The following is a 23,855-nucleotide window of genomic DNA, read 5'->3' as shown; positions in this document are numbered from 1 at the left end:
ATAGACCAGTCAGCCTCACCTCCATTCCTGGGAAAGTGATGGAACACCTTATCCTTGGTGCCATCTTAAGGCATATCAAGGATAAGAGGGTTATGGGCGGCAGTCAATTTGACTTCACCAAGGGGAAGTCATGCTTGACCAATCTCGTAGCCTTTTATGAGGAAATAACACGGTGGATGGATGATGGCAGAGCGGTGGATGTGGTCTACCTTGACTTCAGCAAAGCGTTTGACACGGTCTCCCACAGCATCCTTGCGGCTAAATTGAGGAAGTGTGGTCTGGATGATCGGGTAGTGAGGTGGACTGTGAACTGGCTGAAGGAGAGAAGCCAGAGAGTTGTAGTCTATGGGGCGGAGTCTAGTTGGAGGCCTGTATCTAGTGGAGTGCCTCAAGGGTCGGTTCTGGGACCAGTATTATTTAATATATTCATCAACGATTTAGATGAGGGAATTGAGTGTACTATCAGCAAGTTTGCTGATGACACTAAGCTGGAAGGAGTGGCCGACACGCCAGAAGGCTGTGCTGCCATCCAGAGAGACCTGGACAGGCTGGAGGGTTGGGCGGGGAATAACTTGATGAAATATAACAAGGGAAAGTGTAGAGTCCTGCATCTGGGCAGGAACAACCCCAGGTTCCAGTATAGGCTGGGGAGCGACCTGTTAGAGAGCAGTGTAGGGGAGAGGGACCTGGGGGTCCTAGTGGATGACAGGATGACCATGAGCCCACACTGTGCCCTTGTGGCCAAGAAGGCCAATGGCATCCTGGGGTGTATTAGAAGGGGGGTGGTTAGTAGGTCGAGAGAGGTCTTCCTTCCCCTCTACTCAGCCCTGGTGAGACCTCATCTGGAATATTGTGTCCAGTTCTGGGCCCCTCAGTTTAAGAAGGACAGGGACCTGCTGGAGAGAGTCCAGCGCAGGGCAACTAAGATGATTAAGGGAGTGGAGCATCTCCCTTATGAGGAAAGACTGAGGGAGCTGGGTCTCTATAGTTTGGAGGAGACTGAGGGGTGACCTTATTAGTGTATATAAATATATAAAGGGGGAGTGTCACGAGGATGGAGCCAGGCTCTTCTCAGTGGTAAACAATGATAGGACAAGGGGAAATGGGTACAAACTGGAACACAAGAGGTTCCACTTAAACTTGAGAAGAAACTTCTTCTCAGTGAGGGTGACAGAACACTGGAACAGGCTGCCCAGGGAGGTTGTGGAGTCTCCTTCTCTGGAGACATTCAAAACCTGCCTGGACACATTCCTGTGTAACCTTATCTAGGTGTTCCTGCTCCGGCAGGGGGATTGGACTAGATGATCTTTTGAGGTCCCTTCCAATCTTTAACATACTGTGATACTGTAATTACTTTGAACTGAAACTCGGCAGTTTTAGGGACAAAGCCACTATGAATTTCTCAGAACTTGGAACTAAATTTGTTGCAAGTTATTTAGCTAAGGCTCTGGGATGGAGAGTTTTGAGGCAAAGTTTATAGGCTTTGGAGAAAGAAATCACAACCAGGCCATTTTGATTGACAGTGCAATGTATTATTTTAGAGATGTTTGTCAGCAGCAAACATTTTATAGAAGAGCTGATTTCAAAATGGGATCTTGGGTTGAGTGATCACAAGCAGATTTGATTTGTTAATTTGCAAAATAGACAAAAGATGAGGTGGGATTTAATAGCAAACCTTGAGAAATGCAGGAAACAAATTGAAAAAGTTGTCTGCATTGCAGAGTAGAATGATTGAAAGGTTGAGAAAGTGTTGAATGACTTCAGGGTTTCTATTACAGATGAGAAGAAAAAAATGTAGAAAAAGTCTTACAGGCTTCACAAGGTGAACACACAGCTCTAACAACCTATTAGTTTGATCTTAATATTATGCACAACTTCGGATTTTGGAAAAAATCACAGTTAGAGACAGTGAAACATGTTCTAAAGGAATGGATAGAAAGCATGATCAAATGAAATGTGGTTTTATCAAAGGTAGAAAGTGTCAAGCAAACTTAATGGCTCTTCAATAACTTATTTCATCTAGTTTGAACTGGGGTGTTAGATGCAGTTTCCTACTGGGCTTTGTTTGATGTCTAATGTAGGCAGGGTATTATACAGAAGCTGTGAATGAATAAGTGGGGAGGTTGACAGCAAGGCTTTCCTGGGTTATGTTGAGAATTACCAGAATGGGGTGAGGGGCAAAACAGAGACCACTGTGAAGATAACACATCTGGGAGGTATTACTGGCTGTTATAAAGTGTAATTTTGCCTCTTATTCTCACTTAGGCTTCCATAAATCATAGATCAGATAACTGCACATTTTGTTTTCCCTTGTTTGGAACCTAGGTTTGAAAGACATGGCTGTAATCTGTTCTCCTGTTGGGCTAACAGAAAAATGGTGCATGATATTCTACGAACTTGTCATCCTCTTCATATTAGGACATGGGGTCTTCCACTGAGATCTTGTCTGTGCTGGGCTCTTACCAGTCTGCTGCTTTGAGTGCTTGACACTGTCCTCAGCTTTGCAGCTGGGCAATGTCCTTTGTTAACAAGACACACCTTTCATTTAACCCTTCACTCTTGTGCTTAAACCACACATTTCATAGAATCATAAAATCAATTAGATTGGAAAAGACCCTTAAGATCATCAAGTCCAACCATTACCCAGGACTGCCAAGAGCACCACTGAACCATGTCACTAAAGGCTTCATCTACATGGTTTTTTGAATGCTTCCAGGGAAGGTGACTCCACCCCTGCCCTGGGCAGCCTGTTCCAATACCTGTTTACCCTCTCTTTGAAGAAATTTTTCCTAATATCCAATCTAAACCTCCCCTGGCACAGGTGTGATTTCTGTTTACATCAACCTTTATATCTGTATTTCTGGGAATTCATTGCTCTAGGTCACGTTAGGTTGTGTGTTTGTAGCTGTGTTGTATTAAGCTATTGCTTCAGGGCTTGCACTGGCTGCCTGTAGGAGGTTTTCTTTGGGTTTTATTTTGATGCACAGCTTGGCCCTTGGAAGAATGTTGCTTGGAATTCAGCTGGAAAGATGATGTCGGAAGTGGTGATGACTGCATCTTACTGTGAGGCCATGTCTTTGAGCGCCTAGCTCAAATGTTCAGGGGTTCTGAACCTTTGCCATGCTTGGGATCAGGAGAGGAACTCCCACCGTGTTAGACAGCTGGGAGCACTGGATTTTTGCCTCTGTATAGTCTGCCCTGAAGTCTCCTTCCTTGGATTATCTGGGAATGGCATTTAATTGCCCTGCTGGGGAGAATCACAATATGGCATGCATACATGGTGTTTCCCCAGAGCGCTCTGTGTCCACAGCATTCTCAGCTAGAAAGATCTCTTTTTGTGAGTATTCCTTTTGCAGAGCTATGTAGTTGCTCACTGAAAAAGAGTAGAATTCTGAACTCTGGTGCCAAACTGCTCTGTCTTAGCTCTGAGCAGTACACAGGGCCTTGTTCAAAATGTTATTGATGTGCCGCTTTGACTGTGACCTTAAGTAAAATTCTTAAACCAGCTCTTCTGGGCCCTGCAGACATACAGCCTTGCCCAAGCCCCCAAAGTACTTCTGTGAAACTCAGAATTATAAGCAGTGCTTTTCTAAAAATGACCTCAAAAGCTGTTCCAAGAGGTCGAGTCTTGGTGATAGATGCACTGGAGCTGCAGGCCTGGAAGGTAGAGCAGCTGCCCAGGAATTAACTGGGGGATTTTTTTCTGAGGTGGATGACATCAATGAACTGAGATAGATTATCTTGCCTTTTCTGAAAAGGAATTAAGAGTGTTCCAATTTTAGTGGGCTGTTTTTCTTCCTGTTCTGCACTTAATTCCTTACAGATTATTCCTTATGCAAATGTTAACTTTGCAACCAAAATGCTTTGCTGAAGGGCACCTTGCACAGGGCTATGAGCAGACTCCACAGCTCTCACAGAAAATAGGCAGGCTCCTCGCATCTGCCTATTACAGTATATTGATTCAGCTTGACAGAATTGAAGTAATATGAAATAATAATTGATACAGTTATGTAGTTGCTCATCCTTAATAAAGTTGTAAATAAGAAATCTGAAATAACCTTATTAGGGGAGATACTAGAGGAATCCTCTTGAGCATTAAGAAAAATTCCATGTCATTAAGGATGTGAATGCTGTCTGAAGAGGGCTGAAAGGTTGAGTGTTAATTCCCTTACAAAGCTGTAATCCTTCATGAATGCTTTCTAAGTAGATGCAGCTGATGCCTCCTACAAAATGGAGAACTGGAGAAGCCAGAAACTTAAACTCCACCTGTAGGAATTCCAAAGTGGGGAAGGAAGGAAGGAATCTCTAAAAACTGTTCCAGACTGGAAGCAGTAAGATCCAGAAAGCTTTTGCTTTATTTTTTCCATCTCTGCTTTAGGGCTCTGCCTCGTTTTTTTCTTTAAAGTCCTGAAGGTCAATACTGGGATTAGTTTTGGATACAATAGTTGCTCTGTCCCCTTCCAGATGGGACAAACTGCAAGTGAATGTGTTTTCTGAGTTCATAGTGCATTTATTAGCAGAGTTCTGTAAGAGCTTTTGCAAAGAAAATGCTATTTCCTGGACCTGGGAAAAAATTGGGAATAAAGGAGACAGAACTGGCTGAAAGTGAATGAGCGCCTCTGGCTTGCATCTGGATACCTGCCAGCTGTTCCTGATCAGTGGACTTTTCCTGGGCAGTAAGTTTGGCTTTGATTTAGTGTGCTGAGAGTTGCCATGTTCCCAGGGAAATACCAGCTTGGAAGCAGTAGCTGTGATCTGTTCCTGGCTTGATGCAACTGACTGTTACTGATGTGCCATCTTGTACAGTGTATTTAGAGCGTGCATAAGTTCCAAAGGGAGACAAATTTTATAAGGTGAAATTAATGAAACATATTCCTCTGTGAAAGTAATTGGTCCCACAGGGTTCATGTGAGGGTAAATTCTGTGGGGGCTGAAACCAGCAAATTGGAAGAAATCATTACCACTGCATGAACTTCACCACTTTCACCTGGTATAAGACTTTGTTAGGCCACATGCCTCCTCTTTAGAGAAAAGTCTACTCTTTTCCTACCTGCCATTTTTTTAAGTGATCATCTAGTGTGACTTGAGAAAAATGGGGAACTGAAAGTTGTTCCTCAGACTCAAGGTTTCTCCTCTGCAAAGTGATAGGCAGCTCTCTTTCTCTCTTCTTCACATCTTCTCTTTCTCCTTTATCTCTATCCAGGCAAGAAACAAGTTGCTTTGAACATGGCCACTTGTGGCTTGAGAAGTTTGGGTATCTCTATGTAAATGGTTGCATCTGTACATTTTGTGAGTTACCTGCTTGAGTTTCCTTGGCCATATACTTGAGAGCTTTAGAAAAGTATCTGGTGGATGCAAAAATAACTTGCTCTATGTTATGGAGCACGTACGTGCTGTGCTGGATGTCCTGAGTTCCCTGTTGCCCTCCATAATTCATATGGTGACTCAATGTAGTGTACTTTCTATGCTGTTGCTTTTAAATTATGCATGCAGAAAGAAAACTTGGTGGTGTTTGTGTCTGTACTGTTCACCTAGTTAAACACTAGCCTCTGCAGTATATTGAGCTCTTTTGTATATTCCAAAGCTAGAGCTGATTTTTGACTCAAATGCTATTATTCAGTGCTGTTTTTATTTAGGCTTGAACGTTGGTGTTTCTGCCTGTCACATTCCCTCTGAAGACTGTTGTACAAAAATTGTCTGACTTACTTTCTATTGCTGATTTGGTGATCTCTCTGGGTATCTTGCAGTGTAAATTCCATGCTACTTTAGCCATATCTGTCAACTTGCTCTTGCACTCTTGATTCTCCTTTCTCTCCCTTGCTCTCAGTCCCAGCATGGAATAGCCTTGCTCTTTTTCTCATTCATTTCATCTAGAGCTTGTTCATCCAACTCCTTCTGTTTCTGTTTCCATTGTGTCTTCATCACTTTTCTACTCGTTAGTTTCACATCTTGCCAGTCTATTTTTGCCAGTGTCTTGCCCATTCCATCAGTCAGCTTCTTGAAAGAAGGCCTCCCCCACTATCCTTCACTGCTTCCCATCACGGCAAAGTACTTTTTTTCCAGTCTAATTCAATGACTGGCTGTCAGCCTCAGGGATTTGTGTGTCACACAAAGATGAATTCCCCTGATCCTCTTTTGAGGTGTTCCTGAATAGGCTTGTTCTGATTATAGGCATGTGTGTGCCTCGCTGGTGCCAGTTTGGGGTGGGGAGGACCAAGCTTTGCTTTTCTGTGCATCAGACTGTTGAGGCCACAGGGACAGGGTGAAGTTGGGCTGCACAATGTGGACCAATGCCACTGCAATAGTCAGTGGCAGATCCTGCTCCTAACCTGACACCTTTTCCATGCTGTTTATGTTAAGGACACAAAGATGGGCTGGATCCGAGCTGGTTAGCCAACAGCTTGCAGGACATCTTCCTCAGTGAAACTGTGCTGTTTTCTAGTCCAATCATGCTGTTGCTGTAAAGACAAATAGCAGGAAGCTGTTCCTGGCACATGCATGTTGGAAATGGTACCACGTTGCACGTTGGTAGGGGCTGGCACCTCTGCACCTGTGTGGAGAGATTTTCAGGGTCAGTTCTGCTCAGGAGACCCCAGTGCTGGTGGCTGCTAGTGCTGGTGGACACTAGGAGCTGTTGGCAAACTCTCGCTGTGCTGGTTGCTGGGCAGAGGTATTTTCTGGCTTCTGGCACGGTCCAGAAGCCTGCTCTCTTGTGCAGTGGGGCCTGGCAGGAGGGGGGGACATTGCAGAATTCTCTCCATCTCCCCTCTTCCAGTGCTTTGCCCATGTGCCTATTTGCAATGCCAACCTGGGGGGGGAAGCCAAAATGGTCACATCCTGCGATTCAACTGCTGCTTTTTGTTTCTTTGTGCAGGATCCAGTTTATGGAAAAGGGAAACTTGGAGAAATACAAGGACTTGTCCTGGGAATGCTGGACACTTTTAACTATGAACAAGTAAGTTGCATGCATTTTTGCTCTGTCCACTGCTGTGTACTGGGATTACTTTTAGCTATCTAGCCTTCTACTCTGTTATATTTGCCATTTCTCTCTGCAAAGGAAAGCAAATGGATGTGAAAGTGATGTGTTTGTGTGATTGGGGGAAGGGGAATGAGTTTGTGTTTCTCACAAACAGATTGCAAGTGAAGGGGCTGACAAGTACATGGTGAACACCCCTGTAGTTCATTTTCTGTTTAATGTACTGAAAGGATAAACATCTGCTTTTTCTCCAGCTCATCCTGCAGTTAGGGATTTAGACGCACAAGCCCAGTATGTTTTGTCTTTTTATGTGGTTTTAAATAAAAGCTTTTTAAATTAGGCTGCTTTGCCACTTCCTAATGGCAATGCTGCACTTCCTTTGTCACTGATGGGATTTCACATTTGTCTCACTCCTGCCTTCCTTTGTCCAGTCTCAAATCCCAGGCAGTGTCCAAACTTCAACAGTTTTTAAAACTGTCTTTCCCCATAACAGAATGTATAGTCTTCCTCCAAACTCACCCTCCCTCATCCTGCCTACCATATGGCACTACCATCCAAGCTATGGCTCAGCCCTCCATGCAGGAGCATGCAATTGGACAATACAATGGGAAATAGCTTTACTGTGAAGGACTGAACATAAAAAGCCATTATCTCTATTTGGGTTCTTGGTAAAGGACTGCTCTGAGCAGCATGACAGATCTTCTGTCATTGCCTGGCAGTTATCTGGTACAGGCTGCATGTACCAGTGGTGCAAACTCTGCAGCGTTTTCTGAGTTCCTGCAACAGAGCACTGATAGATCACAGACGAGAGCACCAATGCCTGATACCTGTTGTTGCTGAAAAAAAACACTGACTGCTAAAAACCAAGGATATTTTGCTTTTGACCTTCAGGAATGGAAATCTCAGTTGGGATGATCTAGCAGATGAGAAGTCCTGTGTGGTTTTAATATTTCATTGTGGCAGTGCATTCGGGCTTTGATTTTTATCAGCACATTTCCCCTAAAATGGGGGATGTAAGCAGTGGCTTACCAGGTAGAGGAGGGGGGGAAAGGGAGGATCTGCTATAGAAGATGACAAAATGAGCTTACCGTGTATCTCTTAATGGTCTTTGACAAAAATCAGTAGAAGACCCATTTAAGACTGAAAGGGTATTGCCTCCATGAACATGTGGTAAAAGGACCATTTTGAGGACAATGGCTAGAATACATAAAGAGAAGCAATTTTGTTGGGTTGGTTTTGCTGTTAGTGATCTGCTAAGCTTCTTGTTGTGAAGAATCAGTAAGTATAAAGTTTCTGCAGTCTGGAGGTGACAAAATGACCTAGTTATTCTGTATATTATCTTCCACACAGACCCTTCTAGAGACAACTACGAATCTTCTCAACCATGATCTCCACTGGTCCCTGTGTAATCTAAGAGCTTCTGTCACTAGAGGGCTTACCCCAAAGCAGGATTACTGCTGCATTTGTCTACAGCAGTACAAAAGAAGGCAAGAAACTGCTGATGAAATCATTGTTTTCAGGTAAAGTTAAGGGGTATAGGGTCACAGCTGTGATCACGTTAGTAGCTGTAAAAGACAAAAACAACTACTGGTCTTTTGACTTGCACAAATAATCCTGTGTATTCCTGTGAGCATGTATGCCCCCCTGCTCCCTTGCACTGTAAATTGGCTGGCTAATCAAACTTATCAGAGCCAGCCTTCTTTGCATGCAGCCAGCTCTGTCTCTGCTGGAAAGAACTGCCTTACAATTCAGTGAAAGCTGTTCAGTAAGCTGTCAGGTTATCAGTCATCTCTCCCAGAAATACAGCGTGTGCAATTGCAGCACCTGGGGTTCACTTGCCTATATTTGTACATCTTGGATCTACTGCAGGTCTGACTCTGTACTCAGTTGAAATCTCTGATATTCCTGTCTGTGGCCAGGTGGCTGTTAAATAAGATCACTATTACCTTGGTATTATGATCTGTAGCTGTATCAGCAAATGGACATCTGCTGTTACCTTTGCAAGTCTAGAAATAGTGCAGGAGGATGTGGAGGTATGAAGGGAGTTGTATATACTACTGAGCTGTATTTACAGATAAGCAGCCTTGTTTTCCATTGAGTATGAGTGTAGAGCTGTCAGGTTGTGTCAGCTGTCTTTTAAGGACCTAGCAGAACTCTTCTCTTCTACAGCTGTGGCCACTTGTACCATTCACTGTGTCTGCTGAGTAAAGAGTGTGGGACAGTAACTAAAGGCCTGATGAGGTGGATGTGCTACAAGTGCAACTCAAGTAACAAGGGAGGAAAACTGAGCGAGAACTTCTCAGAGCTAAAAAAAGGAAGTGGAGCACCCTTGGCACAGGTAAGGTTTGTGAGGCAGTTCCTCTTCAAGTAAACATCGAGCAGTGCTTAGAGGCTTTGTCACTTCTTTGTCGTGTCTGTCTTTGCTTCCAGACAAACCCATGATCAGTAACTGTCAAACAGTATCAGCAGCTAACTAGTCACATTTGTTAATGTCATTTTGTTTTGGTGTGGGTATACAGAGCTGTGGAAGTAATTGAGATGTGTTTGTCCAGAAGGTCTGGGAACTATTAACCAGCCTGAAGGGAAGCTGGATGCTTGCAGCTCATTGTCCGCTAGATGCATCCACTGCTGCTTCTTGTTTGTGAGAGCCTGGGGTGGGCCATTGGGGACAGTTCCTTTCAAACTATTTTTAGGTGCCTTTTATATAAAACTTGTATTAAAAGCTGTCACGTTGCTTGTGGCTGGATCATGGAGCCTCCATTCTATCTTCCTGACAGATAACCTGGCTCAGGGTAAAAGATCTGGAATTGATTTCACTCATTAAGTGCTTGCACAATGTTTTAAGAAGCTTGTGTGTAAACAAGGCAGATGCAGCTGGATTTGGGCGAGGGAGGAGATAATTAGTTTGTGTTTATTGTCAGTATTTGTGTGCAAGAATTTTTTCACCATCCTTAATGCGAAAAGAAGTCCAGGTCTCAATATGCATGCTTCTGTCTTTTCCCTGTCATGATACTGTGGATTGGAAGCAGACATGGCAGGTAGCTTGTTGGGATGTGTTTTAGGGGTACTGCACCATGGGGAGCTGAACCCCTTTGCCCAAGGTTCCTGCAAACGCAGTCACTGATGAGGGTTTGTTCCTAAATGCCTCAAGGTACTTTATGCATTTGTCACTGCACAGATGCATGCAAAGCAGTGTTTTTCCACTTCTGAAACCAGAGTAATTCAATCTTCGAGTATGTTTTTATAGCAGTACTTTAGTTTTCTTTGAGCAGATTATTTCAATTTCTGCCAAATCAGTTCCGATCAAAAGATGGCTAACAGCATTAGTCAACTTCCATCAGCTTCTGTATTAACAAAACCAGAGACTTCCTGCTTGAAGGGAGACTTGGGGGGAAAGTAATCTCTGAGGAACGTATGGAGCACAATGCAATCGTTGCAGTCAGCTTGTGTTAGTTTCTCATATGGTGGCAGAAAGAAAAGCTTTTCCAGGAGATTTTAAAACCCAACTGTTGTCCCAACAGCCTGCTTAGAAATGCTCGTCACTTTATGTACCATCCTGCTACAGTGAAATATCGATGCTGGCTCTAAAGCTCACCAGATTCAGCAGCCCCATATTTTACCTTCTAGAGATCTCCAAAGGAATGTGTGCAAATGGGTTTGACAGACCAGGTTTAACTTCAGAAGCTAAAGGCAGAATTAAGTACTAAAACTACATTCATCATTAAAGTGCCTGACATTTTGTACCAGTGCCTTATAATTTGGTTATCACTGGCTTTCTCATGGGCTGGTCAGTCAGGGAACCCCTGTGTCTCCCCTTTAATACCAGTCTGAACATACCCCAGAGCAGAATAAAGCAGAAAATGCTCCAGATGACATGGGAATCATTGGGACAGGGATATTACCAGTTTATTTAACTGCTCTGTCTGTAAAAGTGAGGGGCTGGTTGTGACTGCGGCATAAAGGGAGGCATGGAGAGACTGGATGGGGAAGAAAGCAGGTTACAGCACAGATCACCTAGCACTACCTAGAAAATGTCCGTGCCAGACCATCTGAGACTGCTGGATGCTTCCCTGCTGTCTGTCATGTGCTCTTGGCAGAGAAGCCCATCACTTCCTGCGGCACGCAGCCGGCCCAGCAGAGCTTGGCTCTGTCTCAGTGGAGCCTGAACACTGCTTCAAGCCCCCCACCTCCTCCTCCTGATGTCCCAGATCCTCTCCAAGTTTGCGATGTTCCTCATACATTATAATATTTAACTGTTGTACTTGCATGTGATTAAACTGTTGCACAGTCGTCTTCAAAAAGCTCAATATATTTAGACTTGGCAATGGAGTGTAAAATCTCTAGCTTTTCCAGAGAGTTTGTTTGCTCAACAATTGCTGCTCAGTGGTGTTTGTTAACCCTGTATAACCATTCAGCTGGCCAGGCAGTGATCTGTGTTACAGGACAGGCCTTTCCTTCTGGGGAGGAAGTGCTGGGTATGCTAGGTGGAGGAGATGGATGTGGTGTTGCCTGGCTGCACTGGAGATGAAATCAGGAGGGTGAGGAGGGTCCTCTGGAACACAGAACTGGGTGCTGGGGGAAGGCTGTTGCCTGCTGGTGTGGCAGGGTTTGGTCTTACTAAGTCTCAAATATAAGCAGAGAATAAAGCATGAAAAACAGCTAAGCCCCCGTGTTTTGAAATGACACTGGTCTGTGCAGAATTAAGGCCTGTTTGAAAGGTGCATTTTCTATAGTAACCTAGTGGATGATGCAGGATACTGGAGAAAAATGCAGGCAAGCAAAGGGACTGAAGGAAAGGGCTCCTTCCCCTCCCCATTTATGTGTTTCCAACGGTCCTCAGCCTGCGTCCAAGATATCCATGGTCGCTGGTACCACCCTAGATGCAGAAGGGGTTTATTCCTGTTTGTCACTATGTCTGTTCAGCCTTTTGGTGCTGCAGTTCTCCGGTGAAGGGCTTCTTTGCATTGCCTCTGAACCCTGCTGGCACTGGGCAGACCAAGAGGTCTCTGTTGGTCAAGCTGTTCTTGCTTCCACAGCTGGTGTTCCTGCAAACAAGGAACAGGAAATCCCAGAGGGAGGTTACACTAACAAAGTAGTGCTTCCAGCCCTGCCTTCCCTAGACCCCAGAGAGCCAGCTCCAAAGCTTCCGGGACATTCTGTGCATAGACATGTGGGGAGGGTATTACTTTGCAAGCACTTTGAAGACCCTGAATGCTTAGTCTGTCTGTTGGCAAAATCTAATGTGGGTTGTTTTTTTCACACACACACACACACACCCTTCCCCGCTACTGAAATCTTCTGTTTAGGCATTTATTTTCTTAAGAAGCCTTGAATTAGGAATAGATTCATGCTGAGAAATGCCAGTGAGCATCTGGAGTGCATTTCATAGTACCAGTTCTGCTCGGCTGAAACAAAGACTGTCAGTTGGAATTTTGCAGCGCTGTTGAGATTTATATGTGAAACGACAGCCCAACAGACAGTGTTTTCTCTGTCCCTGCTTTGCATGCATGACTTCTGTAGCAATTGCCTTGAAACTGGAGGAGGTGGAGAGATGGCACAAGGCAGCACTGAACCATTATTGAATCTGGTGATAGCACTTATTTAAATGGAGCATTGCTGTGATGAGTGCTTGAGACATTCTGCCCCCGTGAAGTAGAACAGAATCACACAGACTGGCTTGGGTTGGAAGGCTCATCCAGTTCCAACTCCCTGCCATAGGCAAAGACACCTTCCACTAAAGCAGATTGCCCCAAGCCCTGTCCAATCTGGCCTTGAACACTGTCAGGGATGGGGCAGCCACAGCTTCTCTGGGCAACCTGTGCCAGGACCTCACCATCCTCATAGGGAAAAACCTCTTCCTTATATCTTATCTAAGTCTACCCTTTCTCAGCATAAAGCCATTCCCCCTTGTCCTATCACTAGGGCAAAGGGGCTTTTCCTGGTTTTGCTACCAAAGTTTGTGCTTCCTCTGTTATCCCCTAAGTGTTGCTGTCTTCCCAAGGGAAATTTTCTGGGTCTAAACTGATCATCTGTTATCTTTCCTGTCCTTCCTACCTGATACCATACCATAAATGAATGTTAAAAGAAACGAAAGCATGTGTGTTTGTGATGTGGTTTTCAAATTTGATTTAAAACGTGCAGGTTTTATATTACGGTGTTTGAAGTTAGCTGAGGCCTGTTAGGTCAAAGCACAGTAGCTGGGCTTCTGCCTAAATACCTAAGTGAAATACTCCTGGTATCTTAGTCATTGATCTCCAAAACTAATTTGCCTCATTTCAGTGAGCTAGTTTGTGTTTTCCATTTCTTCTGCTAGCCTATATACTAGGCATCACAGAGAGGCACATGGTTTTGGCTCTTGGGCCGTGAGCTCTGCAGAACATGCTGTGAGCCCCTCAGCTGACATGCTCTGGTTATTCTCAGTTTGAGATTGTGCCTGAGTTCTAAGGGCACTGTTGTTAGGGCTTTCCAGATAAAAAACATGTTTTATTCGGGAGTTTAGTTCTGTCAAGTCACACCAGGATCGACAATGAATGTGATCCATAGTTAATTCACTTTGTCAGACTCCACCTTTGAGCTCTGTTCTGCACCTGCCACCAGCGCCCCAGTTTGGGACACAGCCTTCCATCCAACCCAGAGCTTTGTGACTCAACTTCCACCTGTGAGGAGTTGGTACCATGGTGCATCACTTACCTGGCATGTTAAATGTCCCTCTGCAGCATCTCTGTGCACGTAGTATTGGGTAAGAATGAAGGTTTGGGACTTCTTTTTTGGTCAGTACTTATTTTAGAGCTAGTCAAATGTTACATGACCTCTCTCAATCAGAGACAGAGCCAGTTTCACTGTTTTCAGTGCACTGGTGACCATCAGTTATAGCTTGAATCCCAGCAACAGCAAGATTTTCCAAGGACTCTGTAACTTTTAAAATACCCAGGTGTGATTCCTTCCCCCCACCCCCCAATGGCACCAAGCCAGTAATCAGCATTTTAAACAGTGACAAGATTATGCATTCTCCTCCATAGAGAATATTCCCACATCCATATTATCTGAGAAAATGCCCAGTCCTTTGGCTTTGGAGGTGGCTTTGGTGGCAGACTCCTTCTTCAACAATGCATAGGAAATCCATGTGAGGGAGGAGTTAGAGACACTTTGTACTGTTGGCTTCTCGTCAGCAGAACATCTGTGCTATAAGATTTCTTGTAATGTATTGGAAAAACAAGTGATTTGGTAAGAGAAAATGGAGTGTGGGAGCCTTAACTAGAGGAGGACTGGCACCACAGCTGAAATGGAAAATAAACCACACATTTAGAAGACTCATTTCAAAATCATAACTCTCCTTTAGCAGCTTTAAAATCAAAACTGACTGTTTTCTTGGACTTTTCATCCTGGGGGGTGGGTTAGTTAAGTTTCTTGTTCAGTTGGTTTGGGTTTCTGAGGTTGGTTTGTTTGGTTTCTTTGGCTTTTGGTGCTTGTTTTGTTGCTGTTGTTGTTGTTTTGTGTTTGGTTTGTGTTTTATTTTAGAAAATCAGGGCCCTTCCTTCCTATAGCAATCTGTAGCCTGGCAGACGTCTCATTTTACTGCCTACAATTCAAAGTGTTGCCCTCTAGGACTCATGAGAGGCTAACACCAGAGACAGCTGACTTTCACTCCCTGAAGTGAAGCCCAGTGAGACTGGCTGCCCTGTGCTCCTGGGATCACCTGGGGAAGTGCTGTGTCCTGGTTAAGAGAAAAGATGGCAAAATTTCAGTGGGTAATCCTTGCTTTACTTTGCATCTCATTTTCATCATGATTTGATGAAAATTTCCTCCCTTTATTGAAACATTTAATATCTAGAAGGATCTGTAGGACAGACTGATGTAAATCTGCATCAAAAGGAGTGTGACCAGCAGGTCAAGTGAGGGGATTCTCCCCTCTGCTGTGCTGTGATGAGACACACCCCACCCCCCCCAGTCCTGCACCCAGCTCTAGGGACAGCAACACAAGAGGGACATGGAGCTGTTGGAGCAAGCCCAGAGGCCATGGAGATGCTGTGAGGACTGGAGCAGCTCTGCTCTGGAGACAGGCTGAGAGAGCTGGGCTTGTACAGCCTGGAGAAGAGAAGGCTCCAGGGAGACCTTAGAGCAGCTCCTGTGCCTAAAGAGGCTGGCAAGAAACCTGGAGAGGGGCTTTGGACAGGCGCCTGTAGGGACAGGACAAGGGGAATGGCTTTAACCTGACAGAGGGGAGATTGAGATTAGAGGTAAGGAAGAAGTTCTTCCCTGTGAGGGTGCTGAGCCCTGGCACAGGGTGCCCAGAGAAGCTGTGGCTGCCCCATCCCTGGGAGTTTTCAAGGCCAGGTTGGACGGTTTGGTGAGCTTTAAGGTCCCTTCCAACCCAAACTATTCTGTGATACGATTAAATAGTAACAGATGCTGGGCTGCTGCAGCTTGTTGATATTCCCACTAACTGCATCAGTCCCTGTTGCCAATAGTTCTATGTAGCTTAGCACAGTGCTTGACAGTTACGTCTCTGCTCTCCAAGGAACCAGCACAGCTCATTGAATGTCCTCACTGTGCAATCGCAAGCTTTCAGTCTTATCTTCACAGATCTGCCTTGGAGCACAGGCGAGAAAGAAAATGTGTGACTTCCCATCTGCCAGGAGAGGCTGCTTTTCCAGACCCAGCACAGACTGGAGAGGCCCAGTGACCTACCTGTGGTGCTGTGCTTGCTGCTGCTGCTGCTGGAGGGGGTGATTGCTGCCCATTACAAGCTGAGCAATAACTAAAAGGCCAAATGGTTAAGGCAATGGGAGATGACTCCTTTCTTCTGATGTTCCTCTGAAGGAGGGGAGCAAAATAAGTAGAAGCTGAAGGTTTGGTTCAGTTTGTAGTACACAGTTGGGAGGGTATGAGAGGGAATTATGGCTGTTTCAGTGGTGTTAGCGGTAGCTGAGGGTGTCACTGGCTGTTTCAGAGGGCAGCTTTCAGAAATGCAGGTGGCAGATGAGCATCTGTCTCTTGTAAATACCTAAAATGGAAAGCTGCAGTTTCCATGTTCCACCTTCTTACCCATTCCTTTACCCTCATGTGGCACAATGAAAACGGCATCCTGCATTGGTTGGTATGGGAGTTGAGCATAGACAGACTTGGGCAGCTGCAGCTGAGCTCCCAAGGCCAGAGTTGTTCGTAAGCATGTTATAGACTTCCCTGTTAAACAGCAATAGCAGGTTGCTACATGGATGTCAGGAGCTATGAAGGGAACAGATAGAAGAGGTGTCCACTTGGGGTCACATTATCAGTAAGCCTCTGGCAGGAGCGGTCACTAATCCTTTGTACACCAAGTAGGGCTTTGTCCTTCTATATGTCGTTACCTTCCCTTTCCCTCCCCAATCTCCTGCCATTGAGAGAACTCTGCACCTCTTGTCTTCTGTGGTTGGCTCTCGTGGGATGCTTTGCAGCAGCCTCTTATCTCACATTTAGAAAAGGAATTATTTGCCTTCATTCATGGCACTCTGTCCTCTTGGGTTCCAGCACTGAACTGAGATCAGTCTGTTGCACTTCATCTTTATGTAATGGTTAATCCATGTGCCATGCTGCCCTTGAAGCCTGCTACATTATAATGAAGAATCTCATCTGCTGGGCCATGCTGCCTGTCCAGTGAGATGTGTGTTTTGTGTTGGATTAATTAATCCTGAGCAGTGTTACTGCTCTTTTGGCTGAAGGCATCAGTGGGAGTCCAAAGGAATATCCCAGCGGTGCACGCTGCAGGCGTGAGCTGCTGAACAGACCAGCTAGCAGAGGGAGAATGGAGGTATGCACTTTGATTCTAGGTATTTAATACAGACAGTTCTTCCTCTCTCCTCGGTCACTGCAGTATCTCATGTTGCAGCAGCAGCAAGTCTATTAAAGCACAAAGAATCCCGTCCTCTCCTTTGCCTTGAGTAGGAGGTTTGCTCCTGAGGTTCAGCTAAGTTCAAGTAGAGATAAGACACATCTGCTTTCCTGTTCTGCTGCTGTAGACATCAGAGGACAGAGCTGTAGCGCGGGCCTGTGTGACGGGGTGCTGCTGCTGCAGTGCTGAGGGAAGGAAGGCTTTGGCAAGTCAGTGCCAAAGAGGGCACTGCCCAGAGGGACTTGCGAGACTTCCTACCTCCAGTCAGCATCTGTCCCGCAGCAGTGGTGCTTTATGCTGCAGTAGCTCTGCAGAGGTCTGCAGCAGGCAGCTTTTGTCCTGCAAGGGGTGTCCTGAGGTTCTGCCAAACTCCAGTAACAATTCTGTAACGTCAGTGTCATTCTAGTGACTTCAGGTCAGAGCAGCTGCCTGCCTTGCTCTCTTTTTGGTTGACTGCTCCACGTTCTTGGGAGCACCATGAAAACAGCAGGTCCTTTTTCTGTGAAAAAGAAGTAGATTTACTTGGGTTCACATGAATTGGCTCATTGAAAATCTGAACTGAGGTACCTTTTTGTAAGGCTGTTTGAGCCATGATGGAATAGGTGTCCAGCCACAGGGGAGGAATGGCAAAAGGTGGACTTGGCATCTGTTGCCTATGGATTTGGCTCTGTAAATGAGGGAGGTGAGTGTTGGTTTTACTCCTGGGAATCACAAAACCTTCCCCAGGACTTCTGGCTGCATCCACACCATGTTCTGGAGCTGCCTCCAGGGTAATGTGGTGCTCTGATGCTCTAATTGATGTAGCAATACCTTTTGTGGAAGTTGTGGCTCAGGAAGGCAGCGCTTGGATGGGTCTCTTGGTATGACTGTTAATGGTGCCTCTGCTTACAACCGCTGTATGATCTGCTTCGCTTAGGCACTAGCTGATGATGGATTTTGTAGCGGTTAAATTACAGATAATTGTAGGCTTAGGAGGGCTGTGTGGTGACTACCAGAGGGAGGTGGAATGCGTGCAAGCAAAATGTGCAGTGGAGATTAGCATTATAGTGGTGGGATCTGTGAGAACTGTAAAACACAAAGGAACCTTTCTTCTCCTTGCTGGCCCAGATCCTCAAGGGGACAAATTGCATCCCTTGGGTTCTGCATCTAGCCTGAGCCCTTTCTGAAGGGTTTGGCTGGAAATGGCTCGGAGGTGCTGAGCCACTTGGTACTGATGCAGACACTGACGAGCTGCCTGGCCCTGCAGCAGCACTGGAGGCAGAAGCTGTGTTGCAGGGGTGAGTGAGCTGAGTAGATTCTACTAATGCCTGACTCCTGATGCTGGACTCCAGGAGCCTCCCTGTAGCTCTTGAATGAAAACATGCCTTTAGTGACACAGTTAAAAAAGGAAAAGGCCTGACAGCACTTGTTTCCATGACAACAGAAAGAATTGCCTGCGATATTTCAGCTCATCAGCCTGGAGAACAGTCTGATTGATAGTTACATATGTGTGGTAAAGAGATAGCAGAAGAGGGGAGGCCAATTACATTGCATTTTCCTTGTCCTTGAGTGCCTGTGGTCCCAGTAACTCTTTTATGCCCCCTTTGCTTTTTGTTGTTCTTTTCCAAGTGAGACTGACCTGCCTGTCCCTTGCGAAATCCCTGTACAACCTGGCAGCTGCAGATACTTGACCCCCACTGTCACGGGCTCTCTGGTTCAAAGCTGATGCCATGTGTGCAGGGAATGTGGACATTGGTTGCTTGATTGGTGATTAGCAAATAGCTATTTACGTGTATAAAGAATATCTCAGAGGGGGAAGAAGTGAGGCTGAGCAGGTACTTCCAACATAATGATTGCACTTAAGACGTTCCCCTCAGATAGATGAACGCCTCAAAGGCAAGATGCACCTGGCTTCAGGAGAGTTAATGGAATGATTCAGGTTTCAGGACAGCCATTGTGGGTTCAGTGCCTCTTCCCCCAGAGCACTCCTGGGCTCACCAGCTCTGAGCCACCTCTGGGACATTCACATGATGGAAGGGTGAGTGGCCAGGTTCTGTCCTGGCTGTGCTTTGCTCGGAGCTGAGTACGAAGGGGAGCATGTGATGGGGGATCTCTGGCAAAGCATTGTTCCCTCTTCCACCAGAACTTACCCACTGCAGACTGCAGTTTCTAACCCTCTTTGGCAGGGCTGCTCGGTTCTGCTTGGGACATAGGGTGCTTCTCACCATGGGGTGAGTACCTTAAAGCTGTACCTTAGTACCCCGGGCTTTGGGTAACTACTGGGTGTACTTTCTAGGGTGTGTGCTGAATCTTGCTGGCTCTTACGAAGAGCTGATGGTGAGCTCTTCCAGAGGAGCTTGGGAGCCAGTGTGCTGTGCCCTGCAGAGCATCATGTCACTACAGCATGCGCTGATTTCCCCAGATAGGACTGGGAGTCATCTTCACAGAGCTTTGGAGCATGCTTCTTAAACACCCGATAATGGATGAGAAGTAGAAAGCAAATGAATGTGCTGCAACCCTAGAGAACACCATCCCTGGGAGAAGGGCCTGGCTGCTGGTAGGAGCCAAGAAGCTTGTTCCTGACTGGGAATGGTCCCAGCTCCTGGCTTAAGCAGAACAGTGAAGCCCCCTCTGCCTTCGTGGGACCAGGAATTCAGCCATCATTGCAGTTATCACCTTCTTTGAAGGCAGTGATACAAGTTCTTCGTGTTGGGCTTGTTCCAGTGCCAAGGAGACTTTAAAGTAAATGCAGCTTCAGTCAGTACGCACTGGTAGGACTGCAGCATTTTGAGATAATAGCCCTTGGGAAATTTATTTTGGGGAAAATATTTGAGAATGAACATTGAATGTTCCCTTAAAAATAGATCCCCAGAGACAACAGATGCCAGATTGCTGCTCATGAGGGAGGCTGTTCTCCTTGGCTTCTGTTGTAGTTTCTTGATGATGCTTTTGCTTTGGAATATGAGCAGAAACATTCAAAATAGAAACATTGTGATGTGATAAAATGGAACAAACCTACAAGGATCCGTGATGCTCTGTCACCTCCCCCTGGGATATGTTAATGATGCCTTTTAAAGCAGCTTGAGTATGTATGCAGCCCTCCTTGCATTAATGCTCTTGTTGCAGGCTGTGGTCCCCCTATTTGCAGCTCTGCCTTGGCACTGCTGGGTGACGCTTGCTCTTGTACCCAGCAAACGCTGGCACTGCTGGGCAGTACCATGATGTCCTTTGTGTCCAGTTCCTCAGGGGATGTGGCTGCCACTGATGCGCAGGCTGCCTTGCCTCCTCACCCCTTTCCACCCTTTGTTTCCTACCTTTTAGGCTGTAACATCCTCCTAAGGTTAAAAGTGGACCTTAGAAGAGATACCATTAGTAGATACTAGTCATTGGCACAGTAATCCTTCGCCATAGTGTCATGACCCAGCAGGGAGGCTGAGCTGGGCTGGGGGAGACTATCAGATGACAAGAAAGGGTTGGGGGGGGGGGGGGGTGCTGCCTGGGGAAAAGCCCAGGAGAGGCTGCCCATCTGCAGACCCATTGCTTTTCTCCCAAGCTGGCTGGGGGGGAGTTTTCCCATCCCTTTTCTTTCTCTCTTTTTCTGTCTCCTTTTTCTTTCTTTTTTGTCTTCCTTTCCTCAAATGTAACTGAGTTCTGTTTGTCTGCCATCAGCTACAGAGCCCAACAAGAAGTCATTGTGGATGTAAGCGTATCTCTGTTCTTTGAGCAAGAATAGGGTATTTTTTTCCTAGACAGTGTCTTCAAGCCAGAGGAGGATGGCTATGAAACCCCCCCCCCCAAACAGGCTGCAGACTGGCTGCTCCAGGCCCAAGCACAGGAGCAGGGATGAATTTCTGTGTGTAGTAACTTGGTGTCTCGTTGTGTGTTATTTCTGTAACCTCCTCCCTCTCTTTTATCAGACAAGTTCAGAGGCTCTGTTGGATCCTCAGCAAATCCAAGCTTTTGACCAGCTCTGCCGACTCAACCGAGGAACCTCCAGGGTACGTACCCACCTGTCTTCCATTGGGTTTCAACTGGGAAAGGGTATTTTGCTTGTTGTCAAGCCCAGTACTAGCACTTGTGCTACACAGCAGCGTGGGCTTTGGCTTCTCTCTTGGGTTTCGTTTAGCGCTGTCATGCTGGCAGTTTGCTGTGCCGGGAGCTGGCTGTTGCACATCCCAAGGCAGTCGTGCTGCCTCTGACAGAGCTGGGGAATTCACTGGCAGTGAAGCCATGGAAATGCCTCAGGCTTCGGGGCTGGGCCTGACAAAGTGTGTGTGAAGTGTCTTAAATCCCCTTAGATTTGCAGATAACCTCCTCTCCAGCCACTGGCTCCTTCCATCACCCACGTTTCCTCCTCCTGTCCCCTGTGCTGAACCAAGGGAAGTGCAGCTCCCTCTGCCCCCTGCATTTTCCTTGTGCCTCCTGCCAGCTGTTGGTATTTTATTTCCACCTCTTTCTGGGATTGTTTTCAATTAGGTAACATTAAAACAACCTTCAGGTTGTTCTGAAGTTGTCCTGCAGGGTTACTACGTACCATATATACCCCATGCCCTTTTCTTTACAGATGTTAAGGTTTTGTGGCTGCACGAGTGCTGCCGTGCAGTGGGTGATGTATCTGGGTTTTGCCTTGCAGCTGGCTCTCCTGACAGAGCTGTCCCGTGGCCACAGCAGTGAGAAGCACGGGCTGCTCAGCATCTCCCACGGTGACCCAGCCACCAGCAGCGTCTTCCAGAACGAGAACTTCCAACTCCATCTGGCTCCCCCTCCACTGGCTGAAGACTAACGCTGCTGCCCCCAGCCCCGGCAAGGCCACGGTTGGTGTCAGGTCTTGGTGCTGGGAAGCTTTTCCATCACAACGCTGGATTTTCCACCCTCTCCCACCTTTCCCAGGACCCTCTGTGCTGTGTGGAGTCTTGCTGGGCTCTGGTGGGCTTGTGGGTGCCTGAGGCAGCCCTGGGGGGAACTGTGGGGGCAAAACTAAGTGTGCCAAAGCACCATACAGCACTGGGCTACCTGCACTGACCCAGAGGCTCATGGCAGCGGTGGCAACTTGGCCAAGTAACTGAGCCAGTTCCACTCCACTGGAGGAGCGCGGCCTGTCCTATGCCCAGAGCCCGTGTTCCACGGTGCTGTGTGGTTTCTGTGGATGGGTACTGTACCGGGGTTTAACTGTAGTACTTGTAAAAGCAGCTGTTTTGGCAAGGCCTGGCTCACTGTCTCATGGTAGCAGTCAGGGGTCTAAGGGCACAGAACAGGCAGACTGGAAAAGGCTGAATAACACAGAGAACGTGTGAGCAAACAACCTGCACGTGGCGTGTACCTACAGACATCCATTAAAAAGAGCCTTGGTTGAACTTCTTTGTGTGAACTGTGTCCCAGGGAGTGGGTGAGGGCTGTGCTCTGGCAGTGCTGCTGGCTTCTGTTTTCTTAGTGCAGTTGCTGCTGAACTCTGATAGAGAAAGGTGCACCACCTTTGGCATGCTGCTCACACAGCTGCAACCTAACAGCAGTGTGTTTCTATACTGTCAACCTCCTGCCCCAGCCGTGTGTGTTATTGGTCTGGTGATCATTATCTTTCCTGTCCCCTTGTTCACTTGGGTGTTTCAGGGTACCATACCCTTAGGGGCTCAGCAGGAATACAGGGCAGTGCTGCTGCCTCCAAGGAAAACAGAAGCACTGGCAGTTGTGCGGAGCCCACAGCTGGGGAGGAGCATTATTGCTGTGCACCCCGGGGCCTGGTGTGCTCACCTTCACCCTAAGCATCAAGAACTACAACGTGGTGCCCCAGGCTGATGTTCCCAGCATACAGCTCACCCAGAGGTAAGTCAAGGGGCTGCTGCCAGACCTCAGCCTAGGCTTGCAGCTCTTTTCCCTGCCGTCTTTCCCCTGGCTTTTCCTTTGCTGGAAACATGAGAATGTTTCCCTCTGGTGTGGCAAACACACAGTTAGGACAAGCAGAACTCCAGTTGTTTAGTATTTTATTAAAGAGAAATATACACACCTCTCCCTGGCAGCACGGAGCACGAGCCCAGGGCACGCCTCTTACAGCACACGTATGCCCGTGTTTGTGCAAAGGAAAGAAACCACGTTTCTGTGCGAGCGTGTTTCTGAACTGGGGTGTGCGATGGAGCGCGGTGACGCACAGGCCACCGTGCTGGCTGCCGAAACACCGTCCCACACGAGGCTGCTCCACTGACGTTTTACAGGTACAGAGGGAAGAGGCAGCTTATTGTGCTTAAGACATCTGAACAAATCCTGGGTAGGAGACACTCACAGCTTGTGAATATTGCTAATTACTTACAGTTAAGAAAGAACGTATCCTGACAACAGTCATACAAACCTGCAAGACCACGGGACCCCACGGTAAGTCTCGGTCATCAACACCCAACGTCATTTCACTGCGCTCACAGCCCGTGCCCCCTGACAGCAGCAGGAGGCGGCTCCTGCTTGCTTAACAACAAGGTGAGCTCATGCCAAGCCAGAGGGTCGTGGTGATCCTCCCTGTACTTGGCACCCACAGTGAGAGGGGTGAGGAGACCCTGTCCTCACTGCCCGTAGTCCCTTGGGAACATCCAGCCCATCCCATCCCATCCTCCCGGGAAGGAGGAGCTGCCTCTGGAAGAAAGCTCAGGCAGGCCAGGCACAAGAGTGAGCTTTTCCAATGCTCCGCTCAGATTACAATTGAAAGATTATATGAGTAAATGTCGTAGGTTTATACATAATGCTTCCTTCTACCTATGGAATGTGCCTGAATGGTCAAAAGACACTCAAACATTGCTAGAAACCTTAGTTAACCAAGGACAACCCTGCCCTTAAAAAATAAATAAATCCTATTCAGTTTTCCTACAGCCTTCATTTAAACGCCCTTCTTAAAACCAGAGTATTTCCAGGTGCTTTGTGAGGATGTATCTGTTCAGGCAATGGCCCAAGTTCCTCGTTTAACAAGCACTGCACTTCTTTATGTTAAGTCATCAAAACTATAAACCCTATTATTTTTGTCTGAAAGTGTTAGTCTAAAAAGTACAGTATTAC

General features: G+C 46.6%; 1 protein-coding gene across 3 annotated transcripts in view; it reads left to right on the top strand.

Moving 5' to 3' along the window:
• Positions 1–22,125, top strand: part of VPS8 (VPS8 subunit of CORVET complex) — a 77,456-nt gene extending 55,331 nt beyond the window's left edge. For all 3 annotated transcript variants that reach the window (XM_061354465.1, XM_061354466.1, XM_061354467.1), the window contains 5 exons: positions 6,875–6,955; positions 8,327–8,496; positions 9,146–9,314; positions 20,741–20,821; positions 21,457–22,125. In XM_061354465.1, coding sequence (XP_061210449.1) covers positions 6,875–6,955; positions 8,327–8,496; positions 9,146–9,314; positions 20,741–20,821; positions 21,457–21,606 — 651 coding nt within the window. In that variant the 3' untranslated portion in view covers positions 21,607–22,125. The remainder of the gene's footprint in view (positions 1–6,874; positions 6,956–8,326; positions 8,497–9,145; positions 9,315–20,740; positions 20,822–21,456) is intronic.
• The last annotated feature ends 1,730 nt before the right edge of the window (positions 22,126–23,855 follow it).

This window comes from Neopsephotus bourkii, unplaced genomic scaffold, assembly GCF_033783945.1.
Source record: "Neopsephotus bourkii isolate Nb327-2 ecotype Australia unplaced genomic scaffold, CSIRO-AGI_Nbou_v1 NB_739, whole genome shotgun sequence".
Classification (NCBI taxonomy): Eukaryota; Metazoa; Chordata; class Aves; order Psittaciformes; family Psittacidae; genus Neopsephotus; species Neopsephotus bourkii.
This window is presented reverse-complemented; position numbering and strand designations above follow the sequence as displayed.